Source organism: Mustela putorius, unplaced genomic scaffold (genome assembly GCF_011764305.1).
Source record: "Mustela putorius furo isolate JIRA1106 unplaced genomic scaffold, ASM1176430v1.1 tig00000785_pilon_pilon_pilon, whole genome shotgun sequence".
NCBI classification, from domain to species: Eukaryota; Metazoa; Chordata; class Mammalia; order Carnivora; family Mustelidae; genus Mustela; species Mustela putorius.
Genome location: NW_025421480.1, coordinates 6654574 through 6682507, shown reverse-complemented (window position 1 = coordinate 6682507; position 27934 = coordinate 6654574). Strand labels below are relative to the sequence as shown.

Here is a 27934-nt window from a genome sequence, read left to right as displayed (position 1 = left end):
GTTCTAGTCTTCTGTCATTCCATCCACTGGGGATGGAATGCACTATCTCTTCCTAATGACTTTGGACTTGGCCATGTGATTTCACTTGGCCAATAGAATTTTGTGACTATAATTTAAGCGTAAGTCATAAATATGTTTATGTGGTTTGGCTTTGCTTTTGTATTCTGGTGATTCTCCATTAGAAAAGAATGCCCTGGACAGCTGCTACCCCTTTAGCCTGGACTGAAGAATAAATACCTGTGGAGCAGAACCAAACCCAAATCACGTTTTTCATGTGATTGTCTGTTTTTTGAGTACTGAGTTTGAGGAGTTCTTCATAGATGTTGGATATCAGCTTTTTGTCTATAGTGTCTTTTGTGAATATCTTCTCCCATTCCGTGGGTTGCCTCTTTGTTATGTTGACTGTTTCCTTTGCTGTGCAGAAGCTTTTGATCTTGATGAAGTCCCAAAAGTTCACTGTCGCTTTTGTTTCCTGTGCCTTTGGAGACATGTCTTGAAAGAAGTTGCTGTGGCCAATGTCGAAGAGGTCACTGCCCATGTTCTCATCCAGGACCTTGACAGACTCCTGCCTCATGTTGAGGTCTTTTATCCATTTCTCTACTCAGGATTTTTAAGGGGCTACTCCACTGTCTTAAAGATTGTAATATTGCAATTGATAAGTGCTATGCTATTCTGATTCCTAGTACTTGGTCTCTGATTTGGTTTTTTGTTTCTGAAAGCTTTAATAGTCATTTCTACTTTCCCCTGGCATTTTGAAATTTTACAATGTTGGACCTTAGAATAGGCCTTTTTTCATGCTTTGTGCATGAAAGGTTTTCAGTGGGCCCTTTTCAATCTGGACACTTATTTTCTTCAGTTTGGGGAATTTTTCTTGTATTACTATTTTAAAATATTTTGATGTCATACATTTTAATATTTCCTCTTCTTGGAACTCCTGGACATTGGTTTTTGTCTCCATTGGATTTATCATCTAACTTTTTTCTATTTTCTATTTCACTATCTTTTGATTCTAACTTCTAGAAGATTCTCTTGACGTCATCTTTCAAAGCCTCCACTGAATTTAAGAAAAGATTTCTGCCACAATTTTCATTCCCAGGAGATCTTTCTTGTTTTCACTGTTTTATATAGCAGCTATTTTTATCTAATGGATATATTTTATTTATTAGAATATTATAGTATTTTAAGTGTTTTCCTCTACTCTATTATATATTGCCTCAATTTCTTTTTTTCTGCTTGTCTATTTTTAGACAATCCCTTATATTAGAGGCTTTCTTCAAATGCATGGTGATACTTGGCTATCATTTCACATTTTGAATGAAGTAGTGAACAAAGAATGGTTTGGGGGTAATGTGATACTTTACATTATTGTTCAGAAAATTTTCACTCCTATCTCCCTGGGGATGGCATGGATTTACTTCTTTGGACAATCATGGGGATGGAATGCACTATCTCTTCCTAATGACTTTGGACTTGGCCATGTGATTTCACTTGGCCAATAGAATTTTGTGACTATAATTTAAGCGTAAGTCATAAATATGTTTATGTGGTTTGGCTTTGCTTTTGTATTCTGGTGATTCTCCATTAGAAAAGAATGCCCTGGACAGCTGCTACCCCTTTAGCCTGGACTGAAGAATAAATACCTGTGGAGCAGAACCAAACCCAAATCAGAGCCCAGACAACCTACAAACTATAACCCAAAGCAGAGCTACCTAGTCAAACGAAGCCTCGATCAGCCAAATCTCAGTTGATCTGAAGATTAATAAAATGAGCACAAATGATTGCTATCATAAGCCATGAGTGTGTTCAGTAGAAAATGATTGATAAGTCACTCTAAAGAAATGTGGTATGTGACAATTGTCTATTTCGTTAGACTTTTATTTGATCTTTAAAGCAACTGCATGAAGCACATAGGGCAGGTGTTCATTTGTACAAGAAAGAAATTGAGGGTCAAAGATACTGAATGACTGTCCAAAGAAGTAAATCCATGCCTTGACCCAGATCTTCCGATATTACTGCCTCCACACCATATCATAAGTTAAACATTGGCTTTCAATATTTTTGTTTTCTTATCTTTTCAAACAAAACCATGGTAAGAAATCCATTTTACATCACAATTCAGAAACATGCATGTTCTTGTGCACACACATTTGAATGTAACTAGGATTTCATAAAATATTATTTACCCTTACTTTGTGTGAAGTGCTCAGATAAGTCCTATTGCTTCCTGTTCTATACACTTCTTTAAAAAAAAACTTCTGATTGCAAGCTATAATATTATTTTCACTGTCTTGCAATTTGAAAAGCATTGTGTATTTCTGATAAATAAGAAACACTTTTCACATAAATTAAGTAGAATCAAATAAAGAGTTTCATTAAGTGGCGCCTGGGTGGCTCAGTGGGTTAAAGCCTCTGTCTTTGGCTCGGATCATGATCCTAGAGTCTTGGGATCGAGCCCCACAGCGGGCTCTCTGCTCAGCGGGGAGCCTGCTTCCCTTCCTCTCTCTCTGTCTGCCTCACTGCCTACTTGTGATCTCTGTCTATCAAATAAATAAAATCTTTCTTAAAAAGTTTTATTAAGAGAAGCTCACACATTTCTCTTGATTTCTTAAGAAAAAATATCCAAAGAAATGAACATAAAACCCAAAAATTATGTCATCATAATCCTAGAGGATAACTACCTGGGAAAACAAAGTAGCATATATGAGTGATTTTATTCCAATGGTTGTGATTTATCCCCGCTACTAAATATTATGTGACTTAAAAATAATTTAATAATTCTTAATATAGGATAACCTAGTTGTATATATGAGGCAGAGAATGGGGAGAAAAGAGAAAAAAAAACAAGAACAGTAAACAGACAGGAACCCCAAATTCTTGCAAAGTAAGAAAGAAGAACTTGTGGTTTTGAAGCTGACAAAACTTGACAGTGTGAATTTATCACTCAGAAACCAATGGATGAATTCATACAATATATTTAGAAAATAGAGTAGTATCAGATACTGACAAATGAAACACAATAATGTATACCTTGGGAGAGAGATGATAGTTTCTGTCAAGTTCTATACGGGTAGAAAGAATAAACTCTCTGGAAATTTAGAACGTGCCCACTGACACTTCTATTAACTTACAGATGTTAAGGGTGCTTCTACCAAATCACTAATAAGGTTTTTTCTGGAGATACACTAGCTATCTGTGGCTATTTAAATTTAAGTTAATTAAAATAAAAAGTTTAGATCCTCATTTGCATTATATGATAGCGCTCAATATAGATTGTTTCTGCCATACTGGACAGTGCAGGTATAAAATATTTTCATCACCACAGAAAATTCTATTGGGCAGCACTGCTGTGGAATATAGCAATATTCATTTCTAAGATTCACTCTCCAAACTGCACTCTTAGAAAACCAGCCTATGTGAATAAAAGGGGCATTTGGGTGGCTTAGTACTTTAAAGGATCTGAATTTTTTTAAAGATTTTCTTTATTTATTCAGAGAGAGAGCACAAGCAGGGGGAGAGGCAGGCAGAGAGAGAAGCAGATTGCCCACTGAGAAGTGAGCCCAATGCAGGTCTCGTTCCCAGGACCCTGGGATCGTGACTTGAGCTGAACATAGACGCTTAACCTACTGAGCCATCCAGGCGCCCCAAAACTTTCCAGTTTTCTAATTGTTTCTAATGTGACTACTAAATCGATCCTTATTCTAAGCAAATTTTTTAAAAAAGAATTTTAACAAAAGTTTTTTTCTTGTTTTCCTTTCCTGAATGTTAAGGGAGGTGGCATCAACCGATCACTTGTATTCAGAGGCATTTCCTCAAAGGGAAAGTAACTCTCAGCCAAAACAAGTATTCAAACCAGATGAGAAGGGACTAAGGCAGGAGAGAAGTGCCTTTCTGAAAGTATGTATCCAAAGAAAAGAAAAATTTAAGACATCTAAAATAAAACAGATTCTGTTACACTGCGACAATACAGCAGACTTCTTGGTGAAGCCAAGCTTAGACCACTCTTCCTTGAGGCCAAGAGATACAGAGACAAAAACAAGAATCATTTCAGCTGTGGAGTCAGTTTACCAAAAAGAGCCCCGGTGACAGCTCTACTCTTTTGGGCTGCCTTAGGAAATGCTTTCTGCTGGCTAGAAGTAGAGGAAGGGGTTGCTTTGTAATCTCATAATTCCAAATTTCTACTTATCACAGACAAAAAAAAATATTAAGCCATTCATAAGTCTAAATTTTTTCTTTGAAATAGTGAGGTGCCTTGTTTTGCCCCGAATTTTCTCATGCTCTTTCGGTGCTCGTAAGGGGTAAATTATTCGGGTGCATGGGTGGCTCAGTTATTTAAGCACCCAACTCTTGATTTCAGCTCTGGTCGTGATCTCAGTGTTGTGAGATCAAGCCTTGTGTTGGGCTCAGTGCTCTGCGTGAGTGGAGCTTGAGACTCAACCTGCTTGAGACTCTTTCTCTCCCTCTGTCTCTGCCCCTCCCCTTGCTTGCTTGCTCGCTAAAAATAAATAAATAAAATCTTTAAAACAAATAAAAGGGTAAAGTATTAACATTGTTCAAATATCCATATGCTTACACATTCACATTGTAAACACCATGGAGAGAGATCTCGACCTTTCACATCTGCTGATGTTAAAGGGGCATTAAGATGACCCTGGGTGAGGCGAAATCTGAAAGAAGATGCGATTGTTGGAAAGCCGTAAAAAAAAAAAAAAAAAGAAGTGATCATTTTGTTCTAATGTTCCACTGCAAAAGAGTTGTTAAGGTACAAGAACATGGGTAAGAATGCTGGGTGAGTTAGCTGCAGATCACAGATTCCAATGGATAAAGAAGACCCCACACTATGAGTAAAAAAGACGGAAAGAACACAATGTTAAAATCTACGTTGGATTCTTAAATTAATGAAGTAGTCAAATATATAAATCTGCTCACTGTTGACCATATCAGTTACTGGGAGATGTATCAGTGATGTGATTTGAAAATTATCTGAGAATAATAACTTTTGCATTCGGTTCAATATCAGAAAATGTATCAAGGGCTGTACTAAAAAATGACAGCCATCAATCGTGATGTTAAAAAAGAACCTACCACTTCTGAGACACACCTGCCTTCTGTGGGGGGCTGAATCCTTCATTTTCTACTTCGAAGGTCCCCTGTTTCTTCTAGTCTATAGTTTGATGCCAAGGGCCCTCGGTGTATATGATCCACATCACCCTGCTGGGGGGCACATTTCATCCTTGTCTTCATTCATCATGATCACAGACTCAGATGACTCAAAGTTAACGTTAACTGCAACAGGAATACATAGTAGAGTTGCAATGCATAACAGCAAGAGAGAAATGGAGGAAGTGTACATAACTCTGTCCACCATTTAACTCAGTGAGTGGCGTCTTAGAATGAATACGAAGACTGAGACATGAACATACGGAGCCTTTGGTCAGTCACAGAGCACGAGTACCTCTTACAGTATGAGCATCCCACTACATTTAGTGCAATTTTATCTAAGAAAGAGATGTATTTTTCATACACATGGGCCCCCAAATACAAGCCTGTCTGGCCCCTGTCTGAATAAAAGGCAATCCATTCCAACAGTGGAAGTAAAATAATATGAATTATTTCTGAGAAAGGGTATGAATATCTCCAACGTGGTAGGGATATAATGTTCTAAATACATACAAAATTAATGCATACAAATCCATGTGGACTATGAAAATTATAAGCAACTTACAAGATTTTTCAGAAGTCATTTTGACCACATAGAATATTCCCCTTTCAAACTGAATTTAGACATAACCCTCTCCTGAAATATCACTTCACTATAATGAAATATACTGAGTTTATTTTAGTAGTAGAATTTATTAAAATAGCTTCACAAATAATTTTAGTTCTATATTTATAAACATTCTGGAAGTTGAGGGGTCATTTACATTTTACTAGTTTTAACTGGAGGAATTAATTGCTTTTGCTATCATTGGTGAAGACTTTGGGATTTGTCCCTACATAATCAAGGATCTGCTATAATGTCATAGATTTGAAAACAGCTTCCTAATACTGACCCCTGTGGATACCCTTCTCCCCTCAATGGTGAGTTGAGTGAATCACTAGGTTTAAATGTATCTATAAGTAAAAATCTCCTAGAAATGGTTGCTTGATCTCCTACAAATCCACCTCATTGAATTATCATCCAAGAGAGTATTTCTGTTTCGTTCATAGCTGTGTGATGAGAACTATGTTAATGGAGTTATTTTAATAAACTCAAAACACTCCAGATCTTTGGAAGTCCCCTGGTTTACAAAGATGGTAATCCTATGCCATCTATTTCACTACACACACCATAAAATGAAATATTGGGACATTTAAATATGACAGGTATTGTAATGTTGTTTGTGGAGAGACTCTCACCATACAGACCAGTGCAGGTCTATATTCCTCTGTACATAGAAAGGAAATCCTTTAGTATCTCGTAACCATTCCATATTATAACTTTTTTTTTTAAAAAGAAATCCTTTAAAAAGGTAACATTTGGCTTCTTATCTTCTAGAAGGGAATTTATGTCAGCAATGTCCTTAACTTCCCAACTTAATAAAAGGAGAAACCATTTTACATTTAAAATGTGAATATATAAAATTAACTTCATAAGAAGGTAAATTGGTGCAACCACTATGGAAAACAGTATGGAAAGTCCTCAAAAAATTAAAAGTAGAACAAGCGGATGATCCAGCAGTTCCACTTCTTGGTATTTATCTGAAGAAAACAAAATCACTATCTCAAAAAGATGTCTGCACACCCAGGTTCATCGCAGCTTTAGTCACAGTAGTTAAGACAGGGACACAATCCAAGTGTCCGTGGATGAATGACTGGATCAAGAAAACGTGATTTTCGATACTTAGCCATTAAAAAAAAGATGGAAATTTGACGTTTGTGACAAAATGGGTAGACTTTGAGGGCATTGTGCTAAGTAAGACAAATCAGACAGAGAGACAGATACCCTATGATGTCACTTTGTATGTGGAATCCAAAAAAGAAAAACTGAACTCACAAATACAGAAAGCAGATAGGTGGTTCCCAGAGGTGGGGCGGGGGGTGGGCCAAATTGTTGAAGGGAGTGAAAAGGTACAAGCTTCCAGTTACAAGATATCTGGGGTTGCAGTATATACTACCATGACTAACGATAACATTACTGTATTGTATATTTGAGGGTTACTAAGAGACTAGATCTTAGGAGTGCTCCTTACAGGAAAAAAAGCATATATCTATGCAAAGGGATGGATATTAACTAAACTTACTATGGTCATCATTTCACAATATATACATATATCAAATCATCATATTGTACACCTAAAACTAATATAATGTTAAATGTTAATTGAATCTCAATAAAGTGGGAAGAACATGCATGTGTTACATATATATTATTTACATATACTACATATATTTAAATATATACACATATTTAAAATATGCATGTTTTATACACTATAATCTATTATATGTGCATGCATGTTTTAAATATATGTGATATATTCAAATTACCTGAAATGCTAATTTAATAAAATGACAGGGAAATTAGTAAAAAAAAAATGGCCAAGAAGAAACTGTGGTTCCTTCCATTCTTCCCTGAAATAGGGTCATGGGCCTTTGGCCAAAAGGCAGGAGAGAATGGCAGGTGAAGACAACCCCAGTTTCTGTGGGGCAAGTCACCAACACAAAGGAATCTTTGGCCTGTGCTCCCTAACAAATTAATGCAATTCTTTTTCATAGTAACTCCCTATATGATTCATATTAAAAAATATTAGAGGAACTGTAAGCCAATTCTCTTTAAGGCACTTTATTTTTTTTAAGAGACTTTATCTATTTATTTGTCAGAGAGAGAGAGAGACAGCATTGGAGAGCAGAGCAGGGGGAGCAGCAGGCAGAGGGAGAAGCAGGTTCCCGGCTGAGCAAGAAGCCTGATGCTTCGATGTGGGGCTAGATCTCAGGATATCCTGGGATCATGACCTGAGCAGAAGGCAGACGCTTAACCCACAGACCACCCAGGCGTCCCTCTTTAAGGTACCTTAAAAAGGATTTTCCCTGCTACAGTTAATACATCCAAAATAAAAAATAAACCTAGAGTTGTTTCTCTCAAAATGAGCTGTAATAAAAACAGGAAGATCCTTTTTCTGAGGGGATATCTTTGCATTAAAAAAAAAAAAATAGGTCCTTTCTAAGGTCAAAAATTATTTCATATGTTTTTCTCTCTTATGAAAGAGGAACTATCCAACAAGTACAAATGCTGGGAGATAAAAGAATTACTCAAGAAAGCATCTGTAAATGTCTATCCTAAACTCAAATGTTCATTACGATTGTTGACTTTATCACCGTTTGAAAACTATTTTATCACCAATTGAGAAAATCACCCAAAGCAAAAATAAAATACTCCCAATTTAGGAAAACAAACTGTTAGTTAATTCCAATTAACTGTTAGTTAATTCCAATTAAACTGTTAGTATTCCAATCCCTCAATTCAACACAATAAGTGCTACTGAGTGCCTACTATGTGCCGGGCTTTGTACAGTATGTATATTACATATTTTATATATGTATGTATATAAATCCAGATGGCCAGATAATTACATATACCTGTACATCTCCAATCTGTCCACTATTCGTCTCACTTTCTTGTCCTTTATACCTATTAAAATATAAACTAATTTCCTATCATTTTGATAAAAAAGAGCAAACCCAATGATATATCTTGTTTTTCATAGCATTACCTCCTCAAATTTACAAGCATCTGGCCTATAGTAAATAACAGAAATTATTGCAATACTCTTGTTTAGTTCTTGTAAAAATTTATAATAGAAAATCTTATAAGTATTAATATTAAGGCTCCAGGATTCATGTTAAATGAAGTCTAACCATAATTTTTACATTATGTTTCTATATTTTGAGATCCCTTCTTTTCTGTCTCTCTGAATATTATAGCTATTAATACTTTCTGATAAAATAATTCAATTGAAAATATACTGAAATATAATATTAAAATAACTTTAGTCATATTGCCCACTACTAATTACAATGTTGTTGCTACTGTAGCATTTCTCATGGCTAGCAATGGAACTAAACACAAATAAAAAATAAGACTAAATATAAAACCACACTAAAACAATTTTAATAAATGAGAATGAAAAGCATTTTCAAGTAAGATAAAGATGATTTCACTTTCTATACAAATAAATAAACTGAAATGAACTAAAAGTACTGCTATTCTAAAAGTTTTAACTGATTTTGCTATAGGAAAAATTCTAACTAAATTTAAATGTGTGAAGTTTATTATATATTTATGGTTTAGAAAACATCTTTTTATTACTAATGTATTGACCATGCCCTCAGGTTCTCATTATGAGATTAAAAATACTTAAAAGAACATCAAGGATATAATTTATCACCCTAAGTTAAATAATCTTTGAAATTTTTTCATGACTGACACTATTACATGAATTGCAGCATAAAGGGTTCTATTCTTTTGGCTTCTAATGGCATAAAGAAATACAGAATTCCAACCATTTTTTATATTTTCTATCTATGCTTCAAATGTAATTTTCCAACTATAATTATAGGAATACCAATATTCAAGTATGCTTTTCAAAGCCAAAATTTTTTTGAATAGACATAAAAGTACAGACAACTACCAAGCTATAATTTCCAAAGAAAACAAGTTAATAAATTTGCTGCTATTCCAATAGTAAGCATGGTTTTTCACTTATTATGTCAGCTATTAAAAATTGTGTAAAAATAAACCGGCCCATTGATTCTTAGTAGAAAAGCAGGCAATTGTAGCAAAACGACTGTGTCTCTTAGATAAGGCACACGTTTTTATTACTGTCCAACAAGCACAAATTTAAACTCTTATACTCGATGTTACTTTTTTAGGAGTTGTCAGAAAAGCATCAGTTAAATATTCTGACTCCTAAAGGGAAAACACAAGAAAGCTTTAGGGTTATTTTGCACCCAACTTTCAGGACCTTGATGTGCATTCCTTAATTTATCAAATAAAATTTTCCTTCCTTAAATAATGCACTGATCATATTTCTTCTAAAATGTGCTCCTACCAAAGGACCCTAAAACATTTGGGTGTTAACTCCCCGGTTCACATCAAGAGTTTAATAAAAATATAGGCCTTAAAGAAAAAAGATACAGTGAGAGATAGAGATGCCCGGTTGTCATCTTTCTCTATCCTGTCCCTTTACGAATGGGAACACTGGGGTCCACCCGGCTCAAATCAAACAGACCAGTTAAGTTCACTCAGCGGGACTAGAACCCAGGCTTCGGACTCTACACCAAACCCCATTTCCATTCAAATGTGGAATCATGCCAAACCACAATGCTAACTCAGTTAACAAGCATCAACAAGCTTTTATTGGCAATAATTAATTTTTTTAATGCAATAAAGAAAACACATCATCTGTTTCTTTTCTGACAACTGTTGTGCAACAAGGAAGTTTTTCTCTGTGCTTTGTGTATTCTCCTATTAGTGAAATTCTGTCAATCTCTAACAGAACAAAATTAAGACTCAGATCCCCCTTTGTAAAACTAACTTCATAAGACCATATATGTCACTGCTTAATTTAAAAATATATGTTATTGGATTTTATTTTTATCATTACTACTGTTTCGTATAGGTGCTGGGGCAAAAGAACGTACTTCTTTTCTCTCGAACCAATTAAAGCTCAAACATTTAGACCTATTCAAGATCTTCCAGCCTTTCACTTGAAACGGAATGATTTCGTTTCATAGGAAATCATTTTTTAATTTTTCACATCAGTTTGAGATGACTGAGGAAATAAAACCCCTACCTAAGGAGTCTAGACCACGTAATGGCACAGATGAGGGAATGCAGCCCCTCCTCCGCCCCAGACAAATATACTGGACCTGCAAGAGGTCAGCCGCTGTTACCACCTCCCCACTTTGTTACTCCTTGGTCTACCTGATGACTGAGGACAGCCACATCAGAGCTCCGGCTGTAAGACTCTAAAGAGAGTAAGACAGGTAGAGTTTTCCTGAAAACACACCGAGAGCATCCAAACCAAAACACTCTGACCACTGAAACAGCATGTCTGTCTTCGACTCACCTCTCAGCTGCTACTCTGCTCGGGACACAAAATGGATTCTCCTCCACTGGAAAAATTGGACAATTTAACCTTATCTTGTTGGACGGTTTTCACCGAAATTAATGAGACGTTCTTATGTGGAGAGGAAACAGCAAATTTTAACAACAAAACTGGGTTTATTTTTAGAGACATAACTGATTGAAAAAAAAAAAAACCCTTCTGTACTGAGACATGGCGTACGTGATCTCACCTTATGGGGAGTTTTTAGAAAATTCACTTTAGCTGTGAGTTATGGAAATATTTCTGTAAAATTCTATTTGGGGAACTTAAGAATTGATTGTACTTCACTTTAACTCAAAAATAACCTATATTTTCTAACTAATTTGGCAAGAAGCTTCCAGTGCAAAGTAGATGCTTTAGTTAATAAATATTTTGAGTATGATTCTTTTCATGAACAGCATCCACATACAAAGGAGTAAATTCATCCATTCATTTTGTTGACCATCTAGTCAATCACCACAGCTCTATGTATATACACAGCTTTTCATAGCTTAGAAGACAACTGCATACAAAGCACTGAATTTAGATACTGTGACAATTAGAAAAGTAACATAATTTTTGCCTTCATTCATTTTTATCGAAAAATGAAGTCATCATAGAAGAGATTAATACAGGGTAATGATTAGGATGGTGTTGAAAATCCACATATAACTTTTTTTTTTTTAAAGATTTTATTTATTTATTTGACAGAGAGAAATCACAAGTAGATGGAGAGGCAGGCAGAGAGAGAGAGAGGGAAGCAGGCTCCCTGCTGAGCAGAGAGCCCGACGCGGGACTTGATCCCAGGACCCTGAGATCACGACCCGAGCCGAAGGCAGCAGCCCAACCCACTGAGCCACCCAGGCACCCAAAAATCCACATATAACTTTTGATTCCCCCAAAACTTCACTATTAAAAGCCTACTACTGACCAGAGGTCTTACCAACAATATAAGCAGTTGACTTTGTAGGTTCTATGTATTATATACTGTTCTTACAATAAAGTAAGCTAGAGGAAAAAATGTTATTAAGAAAAACATAAGGAAGATAAAATACATTTATAGGGCTGTTCCATATTTATCGGAAAAAATCCATTTATAAGTGGCCCCTAGGAGTTCAAACCCACATTGTTTCAGGGTCACTGTGTAGCATAGGGATTTGACATATGTATACAAACATGCTTTTAAAAGGACAGTAGGTCAATAGACTGAACAGAAGAAATCTGAAAAAATGGTTTTACAGAGTCAGATTCCTCAAATTTCCGATTTAGTCTATCCAGATTGTTTAGATGAAGGAATGGGCAGGCCCACCCCCCTCCCACTGGAGTTTCCCAGCACAGACTGGAATCTGATCCCCATTCACAAGGTACTCTAGTTTCTTAGCAGTCTGTGCCTAATTTCTTCAGGTTTGCCGTCAAGAGAACCTGTCATACGGTTCAGTGGTACCCGCGTGCACTACTTGCACGTAGTAGGTACGAAACTCAAATGTGCTTTGACTTGCTAAGAGTATTTTGAAGAAGGAAAACAGTCTGGTTCTCAAACAAGAAAAGAAACCATGAGTTTAAGCAATCACATGGAGGACAGAATGAAAATATCTAGCTACGGGGGGTCTCCGGCCACAGTCTACCGGGTTCTGTTCTGCTATGTGTGCTAAACTGTTTAAACCACTGACTTTACTAAGGACTCAAAGATGCGCTGTTCAAATCTGCCTGTGACACAGACCCAAGAGGACTAATCGGTGATGATGAGATGTCAAAACATAATCCAAAGAGGTTCGGACCAGCTGACACAATAGGTCCAAACAAAATAACAAACTTTCAGAGAGACAAATGCAAATACCTCTATTTATGGTCCATTGTGGGGCAGCAGACCTATATCATTTGGGGTTTTAACTGAACCGACGCTCAGTAAGAGTTCACAGCGAAACACGTTACACAAAATGAGAAGGCAAACTAATCTAGCTCTGAGGCTCCATTACTGTACACTCAGATGACCGGCCAGGTCACACCCAAAATATCAGAGTCAGTTCTCATGACTCTGGAAAGCAACTAGATAAGATACAACACAGTTAGGAGAAAGAGAAAAGGGTGGGGAATGGGAAGAGCAATCATCGAGACATTAATTAAGTTATTAACATTATATGTCGTGCTGAACCAGAGGATTAACACAGATTATCTCACACTTTACAAAATCCTGTAAAGTGATCATTTTATGGGCACCTGGGTGGCGCAGTTGGTGAGTAACCAACTCTTTATGTCGACTCAGGTTATGATCTTGGGGTCATGGATCGAGCCCTGTGTCAGGCTCTGCACTCATCAGGGAATCTGCTTAAGGTTCTCTCGCTCCCCCTCTCTCTGGCCCCCTCCTGCTCATGTGTACTCTATCTCTAAAATAAATAGATAAATCATAATTTATTTTATTATTTTTTTTACTTGACAGAGATCACAAGTAGGCAGAGAGGCAGAGAGAGAGGGAGAAGCAGGCTCTCTGCTGAGCAGAGAGCCCCATGCAGGGCTCGATCCCAGAACCCTGGGATCTTGACCTGAGCTGAAGGCAGATGCTTAACCCACTGAGCCATCCAGGCACCCCTTTAAAAATTTTTTTAAAAGTGGTAACTTTATCTATTCTCATTTTACAGATAAGAAAACTGAGGCTTGGATATCTGAAGTAATTTGCCCAAGTTCACCATGGAGTAGATAGCGAAGTTAGAATCTGACTTCAGGTCCAACCTCTCTACCCACCCACCCTCCAGTTACTGGGACCCTAACTGCCTGTGAGACCACTGAGGCCCCAGAGATATCAGAGCAGTGGCTTGAAGGCTGTGATGCACATGGCTCTCATGGGAAGAGCAAGAACACAGGCCCTAGTGTGGGAGGGTACCTGATGTGTTTATGGAACATCAAGGAAGCTAGGGTGGCTGGAGCAGAGTAATGAGGGGGAAGAGATCCACTAGACAGCTGTAATCAGAAGAGTAACAGGATTTGACACGGGTTTTAAGAGGGCCCCTCTGGCTGCAAAGGGACTAACATGGGGAGACAGAGAAGGGAAATCAGTTATGACATCCTTTCAACAACACCAGTGACGATGGTAGTATCTTGAATGACAGCGTGGGAGTGGATGTAACCGATGAAAGTAATGGATGGCAAGTAAGCACCTGAAAAGAAGTGTAATATCATTAATCATCAGGGAGATGCAAATTAAAACCACAATGAGATGCCATTTTACACTTATTAGAGTGGTAAAATACAAAAAGTCTGATTGAACATTTTAGACTAATTAACTGCTAAAAAAAGAAGTATTATTATAAAAGAAGTTTTTTTCTTTTCTTTTTTCTTTCTTTCTTTCTTTTTTTTTTTTTTTTTTTAAGAGAGAGAGTGTATGCAGAAGAAGGGGCAGAGGGAGAGAGAGAAACTTAAGAAGGCTCCATGCCCAGTGCAGAGCCTGACACGGGGCTTGATCTCACCACCCTAAGATCGTGATCTGAGCTGAAATCAAGAGTCAGACACTTAACCGACTGAGCCACCCAGGCGCCCCAAAAGTACTTTCTCCTCGACTCTGACTCAAGCTTTTTGCCTGCACAACAAAGATGAACTAGGCGTTAGAGGGTGTGTCCTCTAGTTGACGTGTTATTACTTATTATTGAAAGTTCATTCTTCAGCTCACCCATGCATTCATTTACTTCATTCAACTGACAGATAACACTCGTGGTAATAAGCCTTCTCTGTGCCGGGTGCTGGGGAACACAAGGATGCGTAAGACAGAGATTGACTTCAAGTGGCTTCCTGCTATATCTGGCAAGTGGTGTCAGTTTTCTGGGGCTCAGTCTTCTGTCCTCGTGTCTTGAGCTTCCTTTTGTCCTCCAGGTATGTATGGAAGAGGGTCTCTGCAAATTCTGTCCCTTTTGCCCGAACGGCCTTCCCTTCCTATCTCTCTGCCCCACTCTAGACGAGGCTGAAATATGACTTTTATGATAGTATTTTTTTAAGCAACAGCTTTATTGACATAATTCACATACAATTCTCTCATTAAAGTGTACAGCTGAAGGTGTTTTAGTTTATTCAGAGTTGTGCAACCATGACAGTGGTCAATTTTAGAACACTTTTATTACCCACAAAGAAACCCCATGCCCATTAGCGGTAGCTGCCCACCCCCCCAAAATGCTCCCAACCTTCTTAGCCGGAAGCGACCACTAATCTTTCTGTGTCTATAGATTTGCCTAATTTGGATACTTCCCACAAATGGAATCATACAATATGTTGTCTTTTGTGACAGGCTTCTTTCACTCAGCATACTCTTTTCATGGTTCAACCATTTTATGGAATGTACTGGGACATCTTTTGTTTTAATTGTCAATATACAGATAGAGATAGAGATATAATCACATTTTATTAATCTATTAGTTGATGTCCATTTAAGTTGTTGCCATTTGGAGTTATTATGATGAATGCTGCTTTGGAACATTCCTGAACACAGTTTTGTGGTGATATGTTTCATTTCCTTGGGTATATACATAGCAGTGGAATTACTGGGTTATAGTGTGACTCTATGTTCAAACCTTTGGAGAAACTGCCAGACTTTTTTTCCAAAGCAGCTACACTACTTTACAATCCTACTAGCAATTTATGAGGCTCCAATTTCTCCATATCCTTGCCAACACTTGTTATTATCTGTCCTCTTGATTTTAGCCATTTTAGTAGGTATGAAGTAGTATCTCATTTTGATTTGGATTTGCATTTCTCTGATAGTTAACGATGATGAGCAACTTTTCACATGCTTTTTCTGCTATCTGCCCATCTTCTTTGAAGAAACATCTGCTAAGATTCTTTGCTTGGGGTACCTGGGTAGTTTAGCTGTTTAAGAGTCTGTCTTCAGCTCAGGTCATGATCTTGGGGTGTTGGGATGGAGCCCCGCATCGGGCTCTCTGCTCAGTGGGGAGTCTGGTCTGTTTCTCCCTCTCCTTTTGCCCTTCCGTCCCACCTATACACTCTTTCTCTCTCAAAAAATCTTCAAATAAAAAGATTCTTTGCCTGTTTTTAAATTGGGTTGTCTTTTTTTTTTATTATTAAAATTTAAGCATGCTTTATAAGTCCCAGTTACAAATCTCTTAGAAGCTACATTATTTGTAAATATGATCTCTCATGGTGGGGTCTATCTTTCCACTTTCTTGCTGGTGTCCTTCGAAGCACAAAAGTTTCCTATTTTGATGACATCCAATTTATCTATTTTTCATTCTTCTATTGCTTGTACTTTTGGTGTCAGATCTAAGAAACCACTATCTAGACCAAGCTCAAAGGGGTTTATGCCTCTGTTGTCTCCCAAGAGTTTCAAAAATTTAGCTCTTACTTTAGGTCTTCACTTGTATATGGTGCAAGGCAGCAGGCCAAGTTCATTCTTTCCTGTGTAGATATCCAGTTTGCCCAGCACCATTTGTTGAAACTATTCTTTCCCCTATTGAATTTTCTTATCCTTGTGGAAAATTGGCAGTTGAGTAGGGTCTTTCGTGAATTCTGTCCCACCACAGGAAGCCACTTACACTGAGGCCTCTCGTCACATTTTCACCTCCTTGCCAGACTATAAGAGTTGTTTGAGCAACATACATATTTCATTTTAAGCATATCTCATTGCAAAATCAGTACCTAATTGTGAGTGACATGTAATAGTTTACCAATAACTATTAATTAAGCAAATGAGTGCCTAAAAATGAGGTAATCATTCTCTCCTCACCTGCTGTCTAATCATCGACAACATGAAGGGGACAGACCGAATCATTACAAACTTTCTGGTTCTCAGTGCCCACCAAACCACTGCTCCTTATGACCCAAGGCCCTCCCTCTGATTCTGCATATGCGGCCAATGAGAGGAGAGAGACTAAAGAAAACAACCACCTCCGTGAATTGTATTGCTCTGTGATCAGAAAGCAGCATCTTCTGAAAAATGCCAAGCTCTATCAAATTACTCCTAATGACCCGTAACGGTTTGGGGCAGGGATGTGGGGAGGAGGAAGTTATAATCGCAATTACAGTTTTCAAAAAAAAAAAAAATCCTATTTTCATGGATCCCTCCTGAAAATACTGATGGAACATAATGATGGATCTGTGGTCATATTTGCCTTCTCTGAGTTAGTCTAGTGGGAAGCAGAATATGTAGAGGCAAAAGCCCAGTTGTTTTCTGTGTAAATGTCTTTAGAATGGTTTCTAAAATCTTCCTCTTTTTCTCCTCCAGTTTTTTCTCCTCTTACCCTCCACTCCTCTTTTCTCTTCTTGTTTTTATGGCTGAGAAAACTCTAGGGTCCTCCCTTCTGTTCTGGATGATGAAGTTAGTCTAAGGTCTCCTAAATTCAGCATATAGAGTCTTAAGACCTCAGACTCCGCTCAAGAAAAGTCATCAGCTAGTCATACCTCTTGTACAACATATTAGTAAGATACACACAAAGATAAATATCCACACATAGATTTTAAAATATAGGCATATGTAGGTATCTGATCCATCATCTTAATTCCCCCCTCAGATGAAACCTTATCTGGTTCTTGCTATAAAAACCTCTATGGCTTCAATCATGTATACATAGTGGACCTTCAGTGAGTTAAGAAAGAAATGATGACCCAGTCCTATGATTCTAAAATAACCTTAAGTGTAGACACAACTTGAATACAACATCCTAAAGTTTCTAACTCAAATTAGGATCTGACCATTACCTCTTGGTATGAGTGAATTCATATTGCTTTTTTAAAAAAAAAATTTAAAAATTTATTTGAGAGAGGGAGAGCACAAGTGGAAAGGAGTGTGAGCGGGAGAGAGAGAATCCCAAGCAGACTCCCCACTGAGCACAGAGCCCAACATGGGGCTCAATCCCATGACCCATGAGATCATGACCTGAGCCAAAACCTAGTATCAGATGCCCAACAGACTAAGCCGCCCAGATGCCCCTGAGTGAATTCAGAGGTCTGTGCATGAAATTCTGAGCAAGTGAAAGAGGATTCCAAGTGAAAAGGCAGTACTTGCAACGGTGAGACAATCTTTCAAGTGGAACAATTCTTTCCAGTTCATGGAGGTGTTTACCTCCCTGTTTTCCTTAGCTGCCATTCTAAGTAGTCAGGCACACCCCCTTGCACTTCCGTCGAACTTTCAACCACAGCTTGACTTAGGATTTCCAAAGCCAGGCTAATGCTGTCGTTTGCATGAGTTATTGCCATGGAGAGAGAGAGAGACAGAGACAGAATGAACATCAGAACCTCAGTTGTAAGTAGAGAGATTTGACACAAAGAACAATTTTCCATTCCTCATTGGGAGAGCAGAAGGCAGGCCAGAAGTAGAGACACTGCTGCTTACTTGTTTTTTCCCTAAAAATGAAATGTAACTGCAGCTGATCTACTTAAAAACAGATGCCAACACCAAAAAGGGTTAAATTACTTTGACCAACCGTTAACGAGAACAATAGGAAAAAACCTAGACACCTGGCAATTCATTAACAGTCAGCTATATCTAGAATCTCTGTCTAGGGCAGTCTTTCACACCAGACTCCAATGAGGGCCAGGGAAATATTCCAGGGATATGTAAAACCTCTAAGAGAATTAAAAAAAAAAAAATGTTTTCATTTTGATGACTAAAAAAAAATCAAAACACAGAAACTGAACATGATCTTATTCTAACCACAGCATTTCCTTCCATCACTGCACTTACGAGAGCACCAAGTGCAAGTCTTAAGGGGAAGGATTAACTGTTAGAATCACGGGTCTCTAACAGGAGAAGACCCTGTCATCCTGTGGATCATGCATTCACAGGGAAACTCTGGCTGGGGATATGTAATTCCACGGGTTTGGGGAAGGCTGGCTATTCCTCTAAAATACTTCCTTAAAACAGTTTGGTGTGGCCTAAAATGCTTCCAGTAGAATTTCATTCTTAATTCAGAGTCGGGCTTTAATCCTTATTGCAAATTAAAGCCTATCTTGTAATTAAATTCAACCATTTAAAAGGCTAGTCATTTTATTGTTCTATTATTAATCATAATGAAAATAATGTGATCTAAAATTGATGACAATAAAATTTCACCCTTATCAAATCAGGTGAACAACTGGAAAATCTGAAATGACACTTGAGACTCCATGCAATTTATATCGATTTTATTAATACTTAATTCATCATTAAGAGGGGAAACACAGGAATTTTGAGCTAAAGAAAAATCTTAGCTATCATTTCTCCAAGGTTTCCGCTTCCTGGGAAAGAAGGTAAGGCTCTTGAGACGTTTGCTCAGGAAGATAGCCAAAAAGCCAAATCAAGAAGTTGAGTCTTTGGACTCACAGTCTCTAGGTAAAGCAAAACCCTGTACCCTGAATTTTACCCTCCACCATTAGTCATGCAGAAATCTTCTACAAATCATTAAGGTAACTGTGAATTCTTTATTCCTAAAAACTAATGCTACTCGATTCTAAAATTATTTACAAAATGACATTTTATTGTTACTATCTGAAATTTGAACATCTTAAAATTATTCCCTCATGTAGAAAATACTACAGAGGAAATGAAAAGCTTACGCAAACATTCCGCGGATACAGTATGATTTCGGTGCCTGACGGCAGGGTGTGCGGTATGTTATGTAACAGGTGATTACCCTGGGATTCTGAACCTTACAGAAAGCAGCCTGTTTTCTATGGGAAATCTTTTATAATGGAGCCGTGGCATTGGAGGTATTGAGGTCCGTTACACGAGCATACTATGGAATCAAAAGACACAGGTGTTCCTTGAATGCATCCGCCTTTCTTTCTTTTTTTTTTTTTTTAATTTTATTTATTTGACAGACAGAGATCACAAGTAGGCAGAGAGGCAGGCAGAGAGAGAGGAAGGGAAGCAGGCTCCCCGCTGAGCAGAGAGCCTGACTTGGGGCTCGATCCCAGGACCCTGGGATCATGACCCGCGGCGAAGGCAGAGGCTTTAACCCCCTGAGCCATCACTCAGGCGCCCTGCATCCCTCTTTCGCAAATCCCAACCGCAGCCCTGCCCCGTCCTTTGGTCAAGTTGCCACATTAGACCTCCCAACCAGAATGTCTCCCTCTCATCCCTGCTGGGCAACATCCTACCCGCCCTCCAAAGATGCCAGCTCCCCCTCTTCTAAATCCTCGTACCCTTGTAAAGTTTGCTAATTACAGTTACTGGGATCTCTGGGACATGTATTTGTTTGCATACTTGTCTTATACCTTCCCTTCTTTAAGAACAGAAAACAGAAGCCCATTCTAGGCCAACATGGTGCATGGGATACATGATTGTTGAATTAAAGCAACAAGTGGGGCGCCTGGGTGGCTCAGTGGGTTAAGCCTCTGCGTTCGGCTCAGGTCATGATCTCAGGGTCCTGGGATCAAGTTCCGCATCGGGCTCTCTGCTCGGCAGGGAGCCTGCTTCCTCCTCTCTCTACATGCCTCTCTGCCTACTTGTGAGCTCTCTGTCAAATCAATAAATAAAATCTTTAAAAAAAAAATAAAGCAACAAGTGAAGTTTAGGGTAAAAAATTCTGAATTTGTAACAGTGTCTGTTCTATTCCAAACCTGACTTCTTATTCTTTCCTTTAAAATACATGTAAATGGGAGCGCCTGGATGGCTCAGTGGGTTAAAGCCTCTGCCTTCGGCTTGGGTCATGATCCCAGGGTCCTGGGATCCAGCCCCGCATCGGGCTCTCTGCTTGGTGAGGAACCTACTTCCCCCACCCCCTCTCCTTGCCTGCCTCTCTGCCTCTTGTGATCTGTCGAATAAATAAATAAAATCTTAAAAAAAATACATGTAACTGGCCGTATTAAAGTGATCACTATGAGGAATAGGCACAACACATGAAAACGCTGGAGATAGAGTTATGTGAAACAAGCAAAAACCAAAATTATACCTGGGCTGTGTTTACTAATTGCAAATATCATATATGCATATGGACAAAATGTAGAAGGTAAAACAGAAAAATGAAAACAATTCGTTCTATTGGGTGATGGAATTATTGGCTTCTGTGCATATACTTATGTTCATATAATAAATATTATTTTAAAGTGTATACATCTGTAGTAATTAATAATATTTATGCTGGATATCACTACTAATATTTCTGGATTGCTAAAAAAAAAAAAAAAAAAAAAAAAGCACATGGAGTTGTCCTCTGTCTACTGCCTTCTAGTTTGCTGCCCCGCATGGACACATGCGGAGCCACGGGCCACCTGGTCGCTACCACAGTTGTAGAGTCGGTTCCCAAGAAGGTGCTCTGTGAGAATGGCGGGTACGTCTGTGAGTCCAACATTCAATGTCAAAGGAAGCACACACACAAAAAATTTTAAGGACCAAAATCTAGATCACTCAGTGAAACTGAAAATATAGCAAAAACTCCTTGAGTTCAGTTTACAGCTTTATCGTCTTCTCCAAAAGCAAACATTTCTTTCTAAATGTTTCCCCCATAGGCATATGCTTTCTGAATGGGCTTGCTTTATGTCCTGCTTGCGCCCTTCTCTCTAAATCGCCCTAAATTGCTGTCTTCAGATATATTGTTTCTGCTTACACATTTGATTTTTTAAAAATACATCATTATGGTGAACAGCATTACCATGTTTCCTGGAGAACCGAATGACTCTTTTTTGAGTGTTTGAATTTCTACTGTGTTTTCGTGAATGACGATACATACTGCTACCTAAAACCTCGGCCCAAATCATTAACTAAGTAGTCACCAAACGCTAAACGCCCCAACGATCTCCAACTTGGTATTATTCACTGGGGTGATTTGGAACTGTTCCTTTAAAAAAAAAAAAAAAAGAAAGGAAAAGGGAACTTACTTTTTCACTGCTCATTTTGTGACTTTACTGACATAACTGTTGTTTAGAATGAAGACATTAACTTTGCCTGGCGTTGGAGAAAAATGAGAGGTTCACTAATCTTTTATTAAACGAAGATATTTTTATTTACATAATCCCATTTGTCCCATTCAAGCATCGTGCAGGGCCGGGACAAAAGAGGCTGATTTATTAGAGGCACGCCAGGGTGAAGAATTTGCTCAGAATTCTTGGTTAGGCTGTGATAAGAACACAAATTTATCTGAACAATGCTTTAGGGCGTACTTAGGGAAGATGCTATAAAAAAAAAAAAGCTTTATTGCATCACACACATGGAAGCAGATTCTGACTCTCATGGGCCAGAGCCAGCATGAACTTCACACTACATTAATTTGCACTTGTCGATATGCTGCTTTGCAAGTCTTTTGTAGGCATGTTCAAATGTGTACCCTGTCTCCTCCGCTAGAATATAAACTCCCTCAGGGCAGGACCCGGGTCTTCCAGCTAGCACCCCCACGGCGCCTCCGCCACCGGTCTGGGGAGGCCAGGCCCGCGCGCGTGCAGGGCCGCTGCCTGAGCGGGGAGCAGGGAGCGGGATGCGCTAAGCTTCCAGCAGCAGAAGAGGGTGTGAAGAACAGTGGCGAGCAACTCTGTCATCACCAGGACCGAGTGATTACATGTGCTAACGGCATGCCCAAGTGGCCCCTCTCCCAGTCAGTTTTTAGAGGCAGAAGTGCGACTGCAGGTGGTAGTTGAAAAGTCTCTCGAGTCTGGCTCTCCAGAAGCCATCCATTCTCTCAGTGCATTCTCCCGAAGCCTTCTGACGAGAGCACAAGGCATTGCAGACACGGAGCAGGGCAGAGCCGAGGAGGATTCTGCTTTAATGTGGAGGTGCGAAACTGCAAGTAGAAGAGACGGATGCCACGCCTGGCTGCTGGAACAGGGAGCCTGAGATATTCTGAAGGTGCTTCCACGGTCCAGTGGGAGACGGTGGACCTCGCAGGTCCGCGAGCTGGGCCTTTGGCATCCTGCCATTTTTGTCTGAAACTAGCGATTTCAGGGAAGAAAGTTCCATGGCCTGTTGCTGCGATCTCCTTCCGTCTCCCTGTCAGAAAGTTCTTCCTCCAGGCTACTGGGATTTCCAGGGGCTGTGGTTACACTGCTTTGTTCTTATTCCTTCCGCCCACACGGAAGATCGAGAGCAGGTGTTTAACTTTCTCCTTCCAAGAATCTGTCAAGTGCTTGAAGATAGCACAGCGATGTGTTAGACTTCTCTAAGTAAAAAGGTACAATTCTTCACGTTTTCTTTATTGCTTTTGTTTCTCTGGCCTTCAGTAGGCCCTCCCTTTAGGACTTGCAAGGCTTCTTCTCATCCTTTCACAAAACAGATGCGCTTCTTCCAACAATCTCATTCATTCTAGTGAACTTCAGAAATAATTCCCGTGTTGCTAGAGTCCGTGTGGGACTTCAGTACCAAAGTGCCGCATCCTACTGCCGTAGACGGGAGCTCCGATTCTTTCCTACCCTGATTGTTCCAGCCAAAACCTTCAGATCTACTTATTTGGTTTGCTCCAGGACGTCCGTACCTCAATGCTTCCTGCTCAATTGTAGCCACAACTCCAAAGTAATAACTCGTGCAATGCTGAGTTTAAAAAAAAAAAAAGTCTTCCTGTCTCTTGAAAATTTTTTTCCCAACTCAAACTGTACCGCAAAATACATTTTATATTTATATTTACACTCTCATCGAAACCATTATTTATTTTTAAATATTTATTTATGTATTTATTTGAGAGTGAGACAGAGAGGGTGAGGGAGCACGAGCGGCAGGGCAGGGGCGTGGAGAGCAGGCATCCTGCTGAGCAGGGAGCCTGACACAGGGCTGGATCCCAGGACCATGAGGTCATGACCTGAGCCCAAGGCAGACACTTAGCCGACTGAGCCACCCAGGAGCCCCTTTCATCTAAGCCATTACTAAGCCATAGGCCACGACTACGGTAACGACATTCTAACCTGCCGCACACTCACGTGGCAATGCTATGGCTAAGAGACCAGGGGTGAGGCCGTGCACCATACTGCAAAATACTCTGAAACCATTAAGTTACCACCTGAGACTGAGGAGTCTCCAAACTCAAAGAGCCCCGCCTTCCAGTAAGGCACGAGAACCTCAAGCCATCCAGTTCTGTTTCTGTACCTGGGGCAGGGGAGACAAACTTCTACAAAAGCTCAGACAGTAAATACTGCAGTCACTGGGCTCCGGGATTGGGGTCACTGCCACAGCTCGACTGTGCGGAGGGAAGCAGCCATCGACAGCTCATGCATGAACGGAAGGGGCTGGGTTCTAACACAGCTTTATTCGTAAAAGCAGGCAGCGGGTCAGACCGGCCCCTGAGGTGCAGTTGGGCAGCCCCCTCTTACGGGTGTGGGGCATATGGGCGTGTTAAACACTCGTGCACAACCATACGTGTAAGTGGGTATGTATCTACCTGCAGCGCCTGCCCACCCCCATGGCCTTGGCAGCATCGCGGGCGTGTGGCCAGGGCAGTCGTCCAGAGCTCCGTGTTTAGAAGGGTGCTGGGCTCTGCTGTCTACTGCTCTGTGGTCGACATCTTGACATCTGTAATGATTGATTATTGGCCTGTGTGCTTTGTCAGAGATGTCTGATGGGCCAGTGGGACTCCCCCCGCCACCGCCTTCATAGCTGTGGTCTTCTCTCTTCACCACCTCCCAGCAGCCCCGAGACTCCGACACCGTCCCCTGCCGCTGCCTCTTCTGGCCCAGCCCTGGGGATCTGGCCGCCCTCTGCCTCGGGTAGAACCAGGTCTTGGCAGTGTGAGGGCGGGGAGGGACGGGTTCTGTTCTGCTGTTGCCCTCTGCCTCTGGGAGGAGCCCGGATCTGAGCCTGGGGAAGATTAGGTTGAGTGTGTCACCCCTGACAGACAGCCCAGGACACAGTGGTGACCATCCCTGCCTCCAGCTGCCATCACTGCTGCACGCTCGGGAGATCCAGCACGGAGTCTCTGCCCTTCCTGACCCGGGCCCCACCAGGCCCACCGGGCCCCACGAGCATGCCTGTGCGGGAGGTGGTCTGAAGTCAAACAGCAAATACTGGGCAAGAGGGAGAGAGAAAAGGGAAGGGAGGGAGAGACAGAGAGAGACATTCTAGAAGAAAGGACAATGTTTTACATTGTAATACCTCTAGCAGCACGTTCTTCCTGCATTTTGGACACAGGCCTCTGCATTTTCCTTTTACACGATGCCCTGCTCAACCCTCTGTGCTCTCAAGAATCACTTTCTGAGATTCATGTACTACAAGGGAAGGTGACAAGGAAACTCCCACGTAGGCAGCACTATGTAAGAGGGCTTCCCCAGCATTCCCCAACCTTAAATGTAAGGCTCGGAAGTTAACCATGAACTGTGGGTTTCAGACTCTAACGGGATCTGCTGACCGGGGCTGCCGCATGGGGCCCCCTCCCTCACGCAGCTGCTGGAGGAGGAATTCTTATTTCTTCAGAACGATGACGGACGAGTCACCTTGTATAAGGCACAGCCAACACGTATGTACGAAACTTAATAGGACACCAACAGATAATAAAGTTGAAATTTTGCTGGGATATCCTCTTATTCCCTATTAAAGAATATAAACCCATAACATTCTGACATACAAAACACACCCGCGTGTCGAGTTTGGATAAACCAGCTGTGAAAGAGGCACCACGGAGACGGTCAGCATAAGCCCGAGTACGGGCCGGGCAGGACGAGATTTTAAAGAAGTATTGTTAGTATTGTCAGGGGTGACAACGACATAGCGATTACAAAAAAAAAAAAAAATCCTCCAGAGACACAGGCTGAGGGGTTCACGGGTGAAATAACATCATGTCTGAGATCTGCCTCAAACGCTTCAGCAAAAGGAGCAACAGAAGAAGGAGACAGATGAACAGGCTGTGGAAGAGAAGATGAAGAAACAGACAGTGACAGAGAAGAGGAAGGAGGAGAGAAAGCATGTGAGCTAGAACAGGACTGGCAAAATGATGAACCTAGGTGATGGATGTGTGGGAACTCATTATGACATTTTTTTTATATGTTTTCAACTCCCATAATGGACTCCGTGTGTGTGTACCTGTTGCCTACAGAAAAATTTCAAATAAAAACTAGGGCACAGATTTTTCATTCTCCTCCATACCAAATGTCTTCTTTTTTTTTTCTTTTTTCTTTCTTTTTCTTTTTCTTTTTTTTTTTTTTTTGTGCGAGAAGCGTTCTCTCAGACTGGCAGGAGCGCTCTCCGCTGAAGATACAAAGGAGTTGATGGGAAGGATAATCTGCCCGTGGGCTCCTGACACAATATAAAGAAGAAAAGGAGAAAGTGGGAGGAAGAGATCGCTATTGTTCCTCCCCTAACCCTTCCTTCTAATTATGCCAGAGTCAAGGCTCGGGTCACAAAGAAAATGATTTTGGTGGTCAACCATTTGCCCTGTTTTGTATACATCAAAAAAGCTCTTGTTCTTACCACATTCCAATCTCACAGTTTCCCACCTACTTTAGAGACGTATCGAGAAGCCAGATTAACAAAAATATGAACAAAATGACTATATTACAAGGAACGCTTTGTCTGTACACCAGGAGATGGCCTTCTTGTTAGGCTGAATTGCACGATGTGCAACACTTTAAAAGTTAAATACGCTGTCTATTACTATAAGTATTTCCAATAAATGCTCAACATGCACAGCTTTGAGAAGTTGAATGTAAATTTCTCTCTTGAGTGCAGATGGTGGCCAAGCAAAGCAGCTCTTTGGTCTTAGAGACAGAAGGTCAGGTCATGGCTGAAAGACCAAAGAACAATTGCTGCTTTGCTCCTCCAGATCATGCACGGGAACGAGACACCACCACTTTCTTTTCTGAAGCTGCCTGGTCAGTACAAAATAGTTACAAAGAGCACCTCTAAGATTTCCCTACATTCTGTCCCAGAGAAAATGATAACAAGGACATCCCATCACAAACCCCTTATAACCATTCCAAGGTTTTATTCCTACCCACTGTGACCTCCTAAGAAGGCACATCTTTATCTAAAAGCAACACTAGAAGTCATTATAGAACTGCTAATGTTTGACTAGGAAGCAGGAAATGTTTACAAATAAAAAAGCCTTCTTTAAAAATCCTGCTACTTTGGCCTCCGCATCATTATTGGTTAATTGTTGCAAGGAGTTAGAGCTCTGAAAGACAGATATTACAAATACTTCTACACGTTATTCATTTACAAGTGATACGATAATCTTATTATTCTGCCCTTGTTTTGTCTCCCTAGAACATTATCCTGTAATTTTAAATAACTGACACAATATAAAGAAGATATAACTCAGATAGTCTTATTTTTTTTTCCAATTAGTTCAAGTTGTTATGTTGGGCAGACATTATAGAATAATACAAAAGCACGTAAGAATGCCTGGTGAGCATACCAAGATAACCTTTAAAGAAAAAAAAAAGTCATAATATGTCAGGAAAGGAAAGTTCTGTTTGGTTTGGTAGTGCTAGACCTTCCGCTGCTGATGGAGCATTTTCAATTCCACTATCAGGCACGCCCCCAACTGGATGCAACAAAACAGTTTCATCATCTGCATACGTTAATAATGAAAATTCTCAAAATTAAGACCCATAACACTCTGAATATAGTGGTACCAAAGCAGAATCTGATTCTGGTTGTTCAGATGTTAATTTAGTGCCAGGGATTTCAGCTACGACTTGAAAAACTTTTTCAAGTACTAAATCTCATTATCACTTTCATTTTTAATACTTTCCCCAATCATCTTTACATCATCTGCATAGAGAGTTCACTGGGTTGAAAGGGAAAAGATGCTGGAAAGCATGGTAAAAGCTATGAACTAGAAATACATTTGAAAAAAAAATACTTTAAAGTTTACCTACTTATAAATTGTGGTTTTAAAAAAAAAAATACTGACACCGAGAACTCATTTTACTGAACAGATTTATCAATCTGCTTCCACTGAACATTAAGAATGAAAACCTTC

At 39.8% G+C, this 27934-nt stretch overlaps 1 protein-coding gene across 9 annotated transcripts in view; it reads right to left on the bottom strand.

Moving 5' to 3' along the window:
* The window catches only part of SDCCAG8 (SHH signaling and ciliogenesis regulator SDCCAG8), a 229621-nt gene that overhangs the window by 122882 nt on the left and 78805 nt on the right, over nt 1–27934 (bottom strand). Inside the window, exon 13 of one of the 9 annotated variants that reach the window (XM_004756783.3) lies at nt 21212–23556. The exons of the other annotated variants lie outside the window; for them this stretch is intronic. Within the exon in view, the coding sequence (XP_004756840.1) occupies nt 23332–23556 (225 nt within the window). The 3' untranslated portion in view covers nt 21212–23331. Of the gene's footprint in view, nt 1–21211; nt 23557–27934 lie in introns of those variants that run through there. 9 annotated transcript variants of the gene reach the window in all.